At 42.5% G+C, this 14,715-nt stretch overlaps 1 protein-coding gene across 1 annotated transcript; it reads right to left on the reverse strand.

Moving 5' to 3' along the window:
* Nucleotides 1-10,630: 10,630 nt before the first annotated feature.
* On the reverse strand, nucleotides 10,631-13,546 carry LOC115849719 (zinc finger and SCAN domain-containing protein 5B-like). The gene is made up of 4 exons (XM_060288582.1): nucleotides 13,220-13,546; nucleotides 12,735-12,941; nucleotides 11,654-11,804; nucleotides 10,631-11,277 (listed from the first exon to the last, which is right to left on the reverse strand). The coding sequence occupies exons 1-4, from the start codon at nucleotides 13,355-13,357 to the stop codon at nucleotides 10,631-10,633; spliced, it is 1,143 nt and encodes a 380-aa protein (XP_060144565.1). The 5' UTR covers nucleotides 13,358-13,546.
* Nucleotides 13,547-14,715: the final 1,169 nt, after the last annotated feature.

The following is a 14,715-nucleotide window of genomic DNA, read 5'->3' on the forward strand; positions in this document are numbered from 1 at the left end:
GAAGCTTTATTATCGAAATAATCACTGGTAAATGATCGTACCTGCTTTCTAGTAAGTGCTAAGAGACTTCGCTGGATTCACTCGCTCGTTTTTGTTTATTATTTTTTTGCTCCCAATTTGGTTGGAAACCCAGACTTTCCATTTCAGGCCTGTCTCCATGACAAATGGGCCACTAGTGAGTCTCAGGAGCACGCCCGCCTCCCCCTGCCCACCCTGGGCCTTCATTTATTCATCCAGCGGGTCGTTATTAAATGCCCGATAAGTGCCCGTTGCCATGGAGACAGCAGGGAACAAAGAAGGGGATGGACGTTTTGAGCGGGGAGACGCAGAAAGTGAACCCATGTTTTTCAGCCTCAGCGTTATTGACATTTGGGTCTGGGGGCCGTCCTGTGCACTCTAGCGTGTAGAGCAGCATCCCTGGCCTCCCCCTATGCCCAAATTGCTGTATAAGAGTTTTTGCTCCCCACTTAAGGACAAACTGGAAGTTGTAGGTCCATATACCCAAACTAAAAACAAAGCAAAACCAACCTCTGGTCCTATATCAAAGCATTGGCAAATATGTGGACAATTACAGATTTTAAAGTATTTTTCATTGCCCCTTTTAACCAACTTTTTGATGAACCAAACGACTGGTCCTGATTGTGATGATTAGAGATCTTATACACTCTTAATATCCCCACTTTATAGATAGTAAAACACGGCACTGAGGAACAATAATTTCCCCAGAATGGCAATCCAGTAAGGGGTGGAGCTGGGATCTGGACTCAAGTCTTCTATATTCTCCACTTACAAAGCAGGCAGCATAATAGAACCTCCTTATAGGGCTGCTGCCAGAATTACGTGATAGATAGGACTTCACACACCTGCCACCCCACATGCAAAGTCTCAGGCACTCAGAACCAGGCACTCAGCAATTTCAACAAGTGTACACTTTATTACAGAAACAGCGGGAAAGAGTTGATAAAGACTGAAGAGAAGTTGTGGGGGAGGCCCCTGCAGATGCTCACTCAGCTACACTCTGGGCCCATCTTCTCAGAGACACCTTCCTGCCATGCCTCAGGGCAGATAGGCACTATTCCTCAAAGGACCCAACTCATTACCCTCCAAATCGGCAGTCCAGGGAACAGGGAGTTGAGACTGACTACCTGGGAGATGGAGGATTCATGAAGGTTGAGCCGAGATGGAGCAGGGCCACTAGGAATCACAGCAGGGATCGTTTCTAAGGAAGGCAAGAAAGGAGGGAAATGTATCTGTGCATCAATTTATATCCTAGACCACTTTCCTTGCTCACTGGGCTCTGCTCACCCTGCCCCTCCAACTCCCCGAGCTGACCCACTACCTGGAACATGCTTCCCTAGATCTCAGCCGGCTGGCTCCTCCCCATCACTCAGTGCAAATGTCTTCTCCTCAGAGAGGGGTTCTTCTGACCACCCAGTGGGACAAATCTTCCCCCTCCAGTTCCTCTCTGTCACAGCACCTTCTAGGAAACTCAGATGATTGCTCGTTTATCCCCTGCACTCCCACTAGAGGGCATGCTCCAAGAGCACAGGGAGCTCCCCTGCTGCAGCCCTGCTGCACCCCCAGCCTGTCACACTGGGGTCATGTAGAGTTGGTGCAGGGTGTGAATATATAAGGCTTGATCTGGGCACTGGAGTCCCAGGGAGAGATCAAGCGTCTTCTTGCTCCCAGAGGGGCTCCCTGTCTGCTGCATTGGTCTGAAACCTACAGCCTGAGGGTGACTCCAGCCTCCACCCCTTTTTATAGTTTTAAAAAACTGAGGTAAAATCCACATGACATAAAATTCACGGTTTAACCATTTTAATGAATCCAGAATCCATCATAGAGCAGTTACTCAATAAAAATGTATTGACTGCATTTCTCAATAAGTGCAGCATAGAATTATCATACGACACAGACTTTCTACTCCTAGGTGTGTGTACCCCAAAGAACTGGAAACAGGTGTTCAAACAAAAATTTGTACACAGATGTTCATAGCAGCACTAGTAACAATAGTCAAAAGGTGGAAACAACTCAAATGTCCTTCAACTGAAGAATGGATAAACAAAATGTGGCATATCCATGCAAAGGAATACTATTCAGCCATGGAAAAGAATGAAGTGTTGTTACATGCTACATCTTGGATGGACTTTGAAAACATTATGTTACGTGAATGAAGCCAGACACAAAAGGCCACACAGTATATGATTCCACTCATATGAAATGTCCAGAATAGCTAAATCCAGAGAGAGAGAGAGAGAGAGAGAGAGGGAGAGAGAGAGAGAGTTGATTAGTGGTTGCCAGGGGCTGGAAGGAGAGACTGCTTATGGGTACAGAGGTTCCTCTGGGGATGATGAAAAAATTTTGGAGCTAGATAGTGGTGAGGGTTGCACAACATTGTGAATGTCCTAAACGTCACTAATGGTAAGTTTTATTTTTTATTTTTTTTCAAAAAATTCTCTGAATTTTATTTGATATGTGTGCTGTCAAAATTCTCAACAAGGCACCTAAACCATGAGCAAGAGAAAACAAGAACAACTGCCAGAAAAATCATATCAGCAACGACTTTAGATACTGGAGTTATTCATAGACTATGAAAGAGTTAGGCTTAATATTTTAAATATATTCTTTTTTTTTTTTTTGGTAAGTTTTATAGGGACTTCCCTAGTGGCGCAGTGGTTAAGAATCGGCCTGCCAATGCAGGGGACATGGGTTCGAGCCCTGGTCTGGGAAGATCCCCCAGGCTGCGGAGCAACAAAGGCCATGTGCCAGAACTACTGAACCCATGTGCCCGTGAGCCACAACTACTGAGCCCATGTGCCACAACTGCTGAAGCCCACGTGCCTAGAGCACATGCTCCTCAACAAGAGAAGCCACCCCAGTGAGAAGCCCACGCACCGCAACAAAGAGCAGCCCCTCCTCACCACAACTAGAGAAAGCCCGTGCGCAGCAACAAACACCCAATGCAGGCAAAAATAAATAAATAATTGTATTTAAAATTTTTTATATTATGTGTATCCTGCCACAACTTTAAAAAAATACCACATAACATTTCTTGAGGGAATTCATAAATGAATTCTTTCAGTTCTCCATATCCTTATCATTTGTGAGCGGTGGCTTGAGATTAGGGAGATGAACTTGAAACTTTTCATTCAATTCTGTGATCCTACAGTTGGAGTTTTGAAACCCCCCTGGGGTTCCCTACTCAAACACTAGGCAATTGGGACCAAGCCCTCCCACCCCAGCAGTGGACAAAACCCCCTTCCCTGCGAGAACATACTTGGTGTCCACTTCTGGGTTACAGTAATGGCAGTAACACTTGGGAGGCTGAAGAAGGGATGAACCAGAAACAGAGAAAGAGATGGCAGGGGTGAGGCAAGTCTACCACCTTCCCTCCCTTTCTCCCCAGTCCTCCTTCCTTCTTTCCTGCCCGACTCCTTCTCCTTCCCTCTGGTGGCGACATCCTGAGGTCTCCCCTCTTACTGCTTCATCTTCCAGCCAGTTCACTCCGTCCCCATAAGTGACAGGATCCTCTAACCTGGGGTTTCTCAACCTCATCACCACTGACATGTTGACCTGGGTCAGTCTTTGCTGTGGGCACCGTCCTATGCCATATAGGATGTGGCGAGGCATCCCTGACCTCTATCCACTAAGTGCCAGTAGCAACCCCTCCTCCAGCAGTGACAACCCAAAAGGTCTCCAGATGCTGCTGAGTGTCCCCTGAGTGGCAAAGTCACCCCCATCTGAGAACCACTCATCTAACCAAGGGCCCATGCCAAGTCTGGGACTCATCTCCTCGGCCCCTCAGTCTTCCCCATCCCTCACACCAAATCCGTTAGCACTTCTCCCTCTACAAGTGCTGCAAGGTCCTCCTCATCTTCACTATCATCACCAACATCCTGCCTGGGCCTTGGGTACCCGGCTCCTCCTTCCCTTCCTTCAAGCTCCCCTCTCTCCCCCTCCCTCCATCCATTCCCCCTCCCCCTCCCTCATTAGGTACCTGGCTCTTCCTACCCAGCCTTCTTTATTGTAGGACACGAACAAGAAGGTGACCATCATGTAGGCGCATCTCAACGCGTTCCATCTGGTGTTCTTTCTTCGGAGGCTTCTTCAGGGTGGTAGTAGTTGGGTGAAACTTCACTGGGGAGAACCGAGTGGACACAACCGATGATGTGAAGACCTGCCCTTCCCTGTGTGGACATCCTGCCCTTCCCGAATCTCTGTCTGCACAGATGTTCCTCTGAACCCCACACCCACAATCCACCTGCCTCCCAGATTGAAATGTGGTCCACTGCTGCCGGGTTCCCTCACCTCTCCTCTCCATCCCCAAGGTGCCAGCCTCACCTCTCCTCCTGACTACCGTTGCCCCAGCCTTCTACTGAACTCTCCTCTCCCTCAAACCAGCTCCCACCGGGGCCGCAAGGATCTAACACCCAGATCTGACCGTGTCACCTCCTCATTGCAGACCTCATCTAGTGCACAAGTCCTGTTTTACCTGCCCAACACTTTTTCCCTCTTCTTTTTCCATTTTAAATTTTAATGAAACTATCACATACAAAAAAACTAATACAAATAAAATTAAATACAAAATGGAGACGGGACTTGAAAATTCCCTGAGTGAGGAACCCATGTGAGTCATGGAAGTTAAACTAAATCTAGCTTCTTTCAGGAACATAAGCAAAATTTAAATTATTTCTTTTAAATGCCTCTGATAACCATAAGAGGAACTTAAGTCATCTTCCACAAAATGGTATAAGATAGTCCCCTTTTAACCAATCCCACTGCCATCTGGAAACCCCATTGTAATAACCATCACTTTAAAGCAAAAACAGGGACTTGCCTGGTGGCGCAGTGGTTAAGAATCCACCTGCCAATGAAGGGGACACGGGTTCGATCCCTGGTGCAGGAAGATCACACATGCCGCGGAGCAACTAAGCCCGCATGCCACAACTACTGAAGCCCGTGTGCCTAGAGCCCGTGCTCCGCAACAAAAGAAGCCACTGCAATGAGAAGCCCGCGCACCACAACGAGGAGTAACCCTCGCTCGGGGCAACTGGAGAGGGCCCACGCGCAGCAACGAAGACCCAACGCAGTCAAATAGATAAATTTATTTATTAAAAAAGAAAAAGTCTACAAATGACAAATGTTGGTGAAAAGGAAACCCTCCTACACTGTTGGTGGGATTGTAAATTGGTGCAGCCACTGTGGAAAACAGTATGGAAGTTCCTTTAAAAGCTAAAAATAGAACTACCATATAATCCAGCAATCCCACTCCTGGGTGTATATACATAGACAATGAAAACACTAATTCAAAAAGATACAGGTACCTAAAAAAAAAAAAAGATACAGGCACCTCAGTGTTCATAGCAGCGCTATTTAGAATCGGCAAGTCATGAAAGCAACTTAAGTGCCCATCAACAGATGAACGGATAAAGAAGATGTGATATATATATATATATATAGAGAGAGAGAGAGAGAGAGAATATTATTCAACCATAAAAAGTATGAAATTTTGCCATGTGCAACAACATGGATGGATCTGGAGAGTATGATATTGAAATAAGTCAGACAGAGAAAGACAAATACTGTGTGTTATCCCTCATATGTGGAATCTAAAAAATAAAACAAATGAATGTATGTAACAAAACGGAAACAGACTCACAGATATAAAAAAGAAACGAGTGGTTACCACTGGGGAGAAGGGTAAATAGGGGTAAGGGATTAAGAGTTACAAATGACCATGTGTAAAATAAATAAGCTACAAGGATATATTGTACAGCAGAGGGAGTATAGACATTAATTTATAACTTTAAATGGAGTAAGCTCTATAAAAATTTTGAATCATTATGTCGTACACTTGAAACTAATGTAATATTAATCAACTATACCTCAATACAAATTATAAAAATATGTAAAATCATAATTTAGTCTCATAAAATAGCATAATAAATAAAACAGGTTATAATCTAACTGGAAGATTACCATATAGTAAGCACAATTTGATCTCTATATAATACTTTGGGGTCAATAATAATGATCTGTATAATAAAATATTTCATTTTATTATTTATAATATATTTATATATTATAAATAATAATAAATATTATAAATAATATATAATAAATATATATAATATATATAATACTAATATGTATAATATATATAAACTATATAATAATATATATAATAATATATTATTAATATATAATAATATGTTACATGTTATATATATAATATGTTATATATTTATTATAATGAATATTATAAATAATAATATATAATAATATATTTTAAATAATAATAATAAATTATAAAATATTTCATTTTATTATTTATAATATATTTATATATTGTAAATAATAATAAAATTTAAATAAATAATTATAAATATAAAATAATAAATAATATAATAAAATAATAATATATTTCAATATAATATAATATTTCTTTATAAATTTCTTTCTTTTTTTTTTTCGGGGGCTGCGTTGGGTCTTCTTTGCTGCTCACGGACTTTATCTAGTTGGCGAGCGGGGTCTACTCTTCATTGCGGTGTGCGGGTTTCTCTTTGCGGTGGCTTCTGTTGTTGCAGAGCACGGGCTCTAGGTGCACAGGCTTCAGTAGTTATGGCATGCGGGCTCAGTAGCTGTGGCGCATGGGCTTAGCGGCTCCGAGGCATGAGGGATCTTCCCAGACCAGGGCTTGAACCCATGTCCCCTGCATTGGCAGGCGGATTCTTAACCACGGCACCACCAGGGAAGTCCCACAATAAAATTTAAATATACCATTCTAGTAAAAGAAAAAAATGGCAGGTCATGTGAATTACCAAATGAAGGATCAAATTAGTTCCCACACTAACAGCAGAAAGATTTATTTTTTTTAAAACAGATACTCATTCCTTGAAACATCAGTTAGCAAAACATTTCCTTATTTGAAGAACTGGTTATTTTACTTTATTTTTTCATTTTATTTTTTATTGAAGTATAGTTGCCTTACAATATTACATTAGTTTCAGATGTACAAAGTAGTAATTCGATATTTTTATAGAATATACTACATACTTTATTATAAAATATTAACTGTACTCCCTGTGCTGTATATTACATCCTTGTAACTTAGTTTATACCTACTAGTTTGTACCAATTAAATCCCTTCACCTATCTTGCCCCTCCCTCTTCTTTCTCCCCACTGGTATCACTAGTTTGTTCTGATTCTGTGAGACTCTTTTGTTATATTGTCCCTTTTTTTACTTTTTAGATTCCATTGGTTATTTTATTTTATTATTATTATTATTATTGGTCATGCCATGCAGCATGTGGGATATTAGCTCCCCGACCAGGAACCAAACCTGTGTCCCCTGCATTGGGAGCATGGTGTCTTAACCACTGGGCCACCAGGGAAGTCCTGGTTATTGTATTTTATTTTATTTTAATTTTTTGGACACTTTAAATTATTTTTAATACAATTTTTAAAGGTTACACTCCATTTACAGTTATTACAAAATATTGGTTATATTCAGCACTATTCACAATAGCCAACACATGGAAACAACCTAAATGTCCATCGACAGATGAATGGATAAAGAAGATGTGGTACATATATACAATGGAATACTACTCAGCCATAAAAAAGAATAAAATAATGCCATTTGCCACTACATGGATGGACCTAGAGATTGTCATACTGAGTGAAATAAGACAGAAAGAGAAAGACAAATACCATATGATATCACTTATATGTGGAATCTAAAATAAGACACAAATGAACACATCTATGAAATGGAAACAGACTCACGGACATAGAGATCAGACTTATGGTTAGCCAAGGGGGAAGGAGGTGGGGTAGGGATGGATTGAGAGTTTGGGATTAGCAGATGCAAACTATTATCGATAGGACGGGTAAACAACAAGGTCTTACTGGACAGCACAGGGAACTATATTCAACATCCTGTGACAAACCATAATGAAAAGATTATGAAAAAAATGTATGACTGAATCACTGTGCTGTCCAGCAGAAATTAACACACCATTGTAAATAAACTATACTTCAATTAAAAAAAAAAGCAACCATAGGCAACAATATTGAGATTCTAACCAGCAAAGAGGCACACTTCAAAATGATGGCCTTCTATTTGTGCCACTGGAGGCAAAAAGTACAACATCCAGTTTGGCAAGAACGTAGGAAAATGATCACCCTGCTCTCTGCTGGCCGGATTGTGAAGGGTTAGTTTCCTGGCAGGTATTGTATCTGATAACATATACTAAATGTTGTATGAATGTGCATGTGTCTTGACCCAACAATTTACAATTATCGACATCAGAGAAATGTTCCAAACTTGCTAAGAAGAGTTAATTGTCACTTATTTATTGTTACATTAAATTAATGACAATGGCTAAATATTCCCTATCTTTAAAAATATATATATATATTATATATATAGGCTATATTCCCAGTGTTGTACACTACATCCTTGCAGCCTAATTTACACCCAAAAGTTTGTACCTCCTACTCCCCCACCCATATATTGCCCATCCCTGCCCTCTCCCGACTGGTAGCCACTAGTTTGTTCTCTATATCTGTGAGTCTGCTTCCTTTTTGTTATACTAGTTTGTTGTATTTTTTAGATTCCACATATAAGTGACATCATATGATATTTGTCTTTCTCTGTCTGACTTACTTCACTCAGTATGACAACCTCTAGGTTCATCCATGTTGCTACAAATGGCATTATTTCATTCTTTTTATGGCTAATATTCCATTGTATATACATACCACACCTTCTTTATCCATTTGTCTGTTGATGGACATGGGTTGCATCCATGTCTTGGCTATTGTAAATAATGTTGCTATGAACTTTGGGGTGCATGTATATTTCCAAATTAGTGTTTTTGGGTTCACTTGGGTGACAGGTTCTTCTCATCTCACAGAAGAGTTCAACAATCAACCATAGTTAATATGAGGATCCAGGGAGGTCAGTTGTTTTCCCAAGGTCTCCGAGTTAGCTCGGAGAATAGAAAGTTGAATAGAAAGCCAAACCTTTCTGAAACCCACTTCTATCTGTCCTGATTTCTAAGTATTCTCTTTAGACATTCCCACTTGGGACTTACCCCACAGAGCCCTCTTGACTTCAGTGTCCTCAAGTCACAGACTTGCTCTCAAACTGTGCCAGGAGATGAAATGTCTCTATTTATATGGAGCTGGGGGAAATTCCAGGGGTCCCTGACTGTTACCCAGTAAGCTGAGTGATTGGGTTAATGTTGTGGAACGAACCATTTTGCATAATCCAGGTGGATTCAATTTTCCATGGAAACTTCACCAGGAGAAACCATGATTTATTCAAGAAGCTTCCATATTTGTTTTGTGGGAGACTTCTTTATTGTACTTTATTTATTCTAGACTTTTATGGATTGCTTTTTTTTGGGGGGGGTCGGTGGGTGGGAAGTGGATTGGTATTCCTGGTTTAGTGAATTATTTTCTCATTTGCGTGAAGTGTTCTAGGGAGAAAGAGAATAGAGATCTGATAGTTGGTGGGTTACCTAACTATTTTTTCTCATGTAAATAAGGCTTAAAAGACTTTTTTCTAGGACTTCCCTTATGGCACAATGGTTAAGAATCCTCCTGCCAAGGCAGGGGACAAGGATTTGATCCCTAATCCAGGGAGATCCCACATGCTGCGGAGCAACTAAGCCCATGAGCCACAATGACGGAGCCTGCGCTCTAGAGCCAGCAAGCCACAACTACTGAAGCCGGCGTGCCTAGAGACTGTGCTCCGCAACAAGAGAAGCCACTGCAATGAGAAGCCCTCGCACCGCAATGAAAAGTAGCCCCCGCTCGCTGCAATGAGAGGAAGCCCACATGCAGCAACAAAGGCCCAATGCAGCCAAAATAAATAAATACAATTAATAAAAAGTTTAAAAAAATTTTTAAAGACTTTTTTTTTCCTAATATCAGCTGATGAGCTCAACTATAAGAACATATTTCTGAGTAGGCATTTAGAAAACCAGAGGTTGAACACCAGTAGGGAAAAAGAATGATGTCTATCAATTTAGGAAGCCTTCCGTTTTGTAAACACCTAAGGAAGCGATATCTGGACAAGTATAGAGGGGACATATTTCAACATAATAAAGGCCACATAGACAAGAACACAGCTATTATCTACTCCACGTAGAAGTCTTGGAGGAGGAAATACACAGAACACTCTTTGACAGAAAAGTGTTTGTTTATTTGAAATTTAAATGTCACTGGTTATCCTGTATTTAATCTGGCCACCCTACACGGAGCATCCTATTTTACAGTGAAATCATGCCTAACAGGAAGACAATCGACAGCAGCCTCAGTTTCATGATGAAGTACTGAAAACCAATGAAACATGACTTCATTGGAAGAAGAACACAGAGCAAAAGCTTATCAGAAAAGCATAGCCTACACTAAAGTAGAAAACAAAATCCAAAGGGAACTATAAGTTAGCACTCAAGGATCCTCCTAATTCACGTGAATGGAACCCCATTAGGTTCCAGTATAATCCTAAATTCTTCAAATGTCATCCTTTCTTGATATTACATAAGTAACAAATTGTCCTGAATTTCCTTCTTGGATCAGAAGGGACTGGCATCTGAGGGCAGGGACTGGGGCGAGTCATTTGGAATGTGTTTTCTGGTGGCGTCTGAAAGTCCCCAGCTGACAGAAGGCACTGTGACACTCGGGACACACGTAGGGTTTGAGCCCAGAGTGGGTGCGTCGGTGAACATTGAGGTTCCCTCTGTGGCTGAAGGCTTTGTCACAGTGCTCACATCGGAAAGGCTTCTCCTTGGTGTGGGTCCTTTTGTGAGCACGCAGCGTGGAGTCGTGGGTGAACTTCTTGGGGCAGAGATCACAGCAGTATGGCTTCTTGCCTGTGTGGATCCGCTCATGAGCTCGCAGGTCCGAAGACTGTATGAACCCTTTGTCACACGTGTTGCATCGAAAAGGTCTCTCTCCTGTGTGTGTCCTCTGGTGAAGGGTAAGCTGAGATGGATAAGGAAATCTCTTCTTGCATTCCCTACATTCATAGGGTGCCCATGCCTGGGCTTCTTTTCCCTCAGGAAGAATTTTGGGTCCCACCGTGCTAGGTGAACCAATGAAAAGGGACCCAAGTTGTCCTGAGAATTCTCCTTTGTCCAAAGATGTGGTTTCTTCTTGATGTACTTCCTGGAAACTGGGACTGTTGGCCTGTTTCCTTTTGAAACCTCTTAGACCTCTCAGAGAACCTTTTCTGTATCCGCTCTTTGTAGAAACTTCTCCCTCTGGAACACAAGAGGAAAACGTTCAGCATCCACATTTGAAATATGAATTCCTTCTTGGGGATTCTTCCCACCCTCTGCCCTCTCAGAATGTTCTGAAAAAAGAGATTCAGCACACAGCATTTAACAAGGAGCATTTTCCATGGTGCCAACCTCATTGAAACCCAGAGCTGATGTGGCAGAGAACTTCCCATCAACTAAACTACCTAAGAGTCTAGATTATGACACACTCTGGAAAGGGGATGATGGAGAAGGTTGGTTTGGAGAACCAACTCCCCCCGCCCACCCACCCAAGGGATGGTAATGCTGGGTACCCAGCCCCAAGCCACCATAGGAAGGGAGTCACTAACTCCTCTGAATTCCAAGTTTCCAGACTCACCAGGACCTTTCAGATGTTCCGGCTCTTGAGATTGATGGGTTCTTATCTCTTCCGTGTGTTCCATCAGGTCTTTCTCCAAGTTCTCCTTGGATGTCAGACCCTCCATTTCACCTGTTTCAGGAAAGGTCTCTGGCAGGAGATCTTTCTGGTCCTGACAAGGAGCAACCAAGCAGAGTCAATAACCCATCTACCTTAGTCCATGGAAAGCTGTTTCCTCTTTCCCCATCCCTGTCATATCATGATCTAAGACTCCAACTTTCCTAATATCAGTTTGGGGGATATGCCCTGACTTCTTCTGGGCCACCCCCATCACCCCAATTGATAATCATCTCCTGATACCTAAGTCTGTCCTTGATCTCTACTGGCCACATCGTGCAATCAAGTCTTGATACCACAGTTGGCACTCTGAATTCTCAACGCATACATCTCTCTGTGTCATCTCAATACTCCCTGCCCCTGACTCTGGAAGCAAAGGACCCTGGGTACATTCTCCCAAGTTCATCACTTTTTCCTACTTGGTTTGAGTTCGTCCTTCTGATGGTGGTTACGCAGTACATGGTAAGATGATGAGCAGCATCCCTAGTCTCTACTCACTAGAAATCAGGAGCATCCCCTCCCCCACACCCAACCCCATTTGGACAAATCAGCTGTCTCCAGACATTCTCCAGTGTCCTCTAGGAGGAAAAATGAGTCGAATTGGGAACCACTCCTTCAACTCCAAGGGTTGACCATCTTGTGAACTATGAAGTGCCTCTGAGGAAAGCAACCATGTGGAAATCAGCTGTCAGTGCATTTACCCGCGGCAAACTGACCTAGCACCATTCCACTGAGGCAGGATTCCTTTCTCCCCACTCTTAAAACTACACGTATTCACGGCAAAGGGACAAAGATGGATGAGTCTTTATTCTCACACCAGCTGGAAAATGTCTAGGAACTGAAGGCATCCATGAAAATCCCTGAAGCCAATGGGTCCATTCCTGTCCTTTGCCAAAACTCCCAATTACTCTAGCAGCAATGTCCACCTGAACCTCTTCTAAGTTCTCCCAGACTCTCTCCAGAGACCAGGGCATCACACACTCACCTGCCTCCTTGACAGGTCCTTGGCTCCTGTCAGAATATGCAGCTCTCGTTTTTTCTGCTGGCCGTTCTCTGGAGGTATCTCACTCACAGGGGATCGGGGCTCCCTGCATTGGTCTCTCTCATCGTTCATGTCACTGGCCTCGGATTCAACCATCTCAACTTCTGAGCTTCGCACAAGAAATTCCTGTCCTTGTATGCGGACTATGGTCTGTGAGGGAAAAAACTCAATCGAGATCAGTCTCCTATATGACCTGGAAAGCAGCTCTCAAGGCATCCAATGGCATTGTACTGTACAAGCGCACTTTTTTTTGTTTAAAAGATCTACATCCCTCAAGTTGGGACAGCCAAAAATAACTCTCAACGATGCCCAAAGAAACCTCTCACCCATTTGAATATCAGTGATTTAGAGTCAACCACTCAACCCCCAGCTTGCAGGTCCCATCCCATCTCTCCCTTTCCCATACCAATCCCAAGGTTCCTACTCACACACTTCTTGGGTTTCTGCTTATTTCTTAGCATGTCCTCCAAGGCTTTGCAACTCTGCACCCCCGTTTCCTTGACTAAGACCTGACACTCCAGCGGCATGCAGATCATAAACTGCTCCAGCACAAGCTTGTCCATCATCTGCTCCTTGGTGTGAAGATCTGGCCTCAACCACAGATGGCAGAGCTCATGGAGTCTCCTCAGATCCTGGACGGGGTCGGATTCCTCTGAGCTGATAAACGTTCTGAAGTGAACATGCCACGTTTCCTGGTCACAGTCTGGCTTTTCCACAAGTGTATCTTGGTGTGGTACAGACACTGGTGACTCTGATCCAGGGCCGTAGGGGAGTTTTCCTCGACTCCAGAAAAATATCTGGTCCTCAGCCATGTTGATGGAGAAATTTTCCAATAGAAGTCTGAGGAAACACTTGTAGAGCTGGTGCCAATTGAACTCTGTGGAAAGGGATTTCCTCTGCTTCTTCTCAGCAATAGAGTCACTGTTCAGAAGGCTGGGATAAAAAAGAAAGAAAAGAAAAGGAAAAGAATGAACAAGATGAGTTTCATTTTATTCCACCCTTCCCTCTCCCATACATCCCACATCCAAATACTGGACATCACTACCCCACTGGTTCAATATTTCATACCACAGACAATAATCCATTCTATTATAATTCTGACATCCACCTTTATAAGAAAACCAAAAAATGTCTGGTCAAAATATCCATAGTTCCACGGTTCAGAAACCCTAGTTGAAAAAATGAACCACAGCACACCACACCACGGACTATGGAAACATTCTTCTCATCTCACAGAAGAGTTCAACAATCAACCATAGTTAGTGTGGGGTTTGAGGGAGAACTGCTGCTTTCCCAAGGTCTCCGAGCTAATGCAAGGTGAATAGAAAGCCAAACCTTTCTGAAACCTCCATCTCTCCTGATTTCTAAGCATTCTCTTTAGACATTCCCACATGTCACTTACCTCTTGGAGCCCTCTTGCCTTCAGCCTCCTCAAGTCCGGGACTGGCTCTCAAAGTGTGTCTGGAGCTGAAATGTGTCTATTTATATAAGAGCCAGGGGAAATTCCAGGGGTCTCTTCCTATAACCTCATCATCCCAGTGATTGGATAAAGGTCTTGGATGGAACCATTTTAGATAATCTGGGTAGATTCAATTTTCCATGGAAACTCCACCAGGAGAAATCATGATTTGTTAAAGAGGACATCATGTTGGTTTTTTGTAGATTATCTTTATCATATTTTATTTATGTTAGACTTTATGGTTTGCATTTTGGGGGGAAACAGATTGGTTTTCCTGATCTAGTGAATTTACTCTCACTGCCTGGAGAGTTTGAGGGAGTTAGAGAATTGAGATCTGATGGTTGTAACCAAATTGGGTTACCTAGTCTTTTTTCTTTTCTCATGAAATAAGTCGTAAAAGACTTGTTTAAAAGCAGCCGATGAGCTGAAGTGTGTGAAGAACCTATTTCTTTTTTTTATGTTTTG

This window comes from Globicephala melas, chromosome 19 (assembly GCF_963455315.2).
Source record: "Globicephala melas chromosome 19, mGloMel1.2, whole genome shotgun sequence".
NCBI classification, from domain to species: domain Eukaryota; kingdom Metazoa; phylum Chordata; class Mammalia; order Artiodactyla; family Delphinidae; genus Globicephala; species Globicephala melas.

What these genes read in the sequence shown, in the direction of transcription:
- LOC115849719 (XM_060288582.1), bottom strand. Translation starts at nt 13,357, where the DNA reads ATGATGGACAAGCTTGTGCTGGAGCAGTTTATGATCTGCATGCCGCTG. An exon ending in AGGACCTGTCAAGGAGGCAG is followed by an intron (nt 11,805 to 12,734) that starts GTGAGTGTGTGA and finishes GCTCCTTGTCAG; the next exon opens with GACCAGAAAGATCTCCTGCC. An exon ending in GGAACATCTGAAAGGTCCTG is followed by an intron (nt 11,278 to 11,653) that starts GTGAGTCTGGAA and finishes CTTGTGTTCCAG; the next exon opens with AGGGAGAAGTTTCTACAAAG.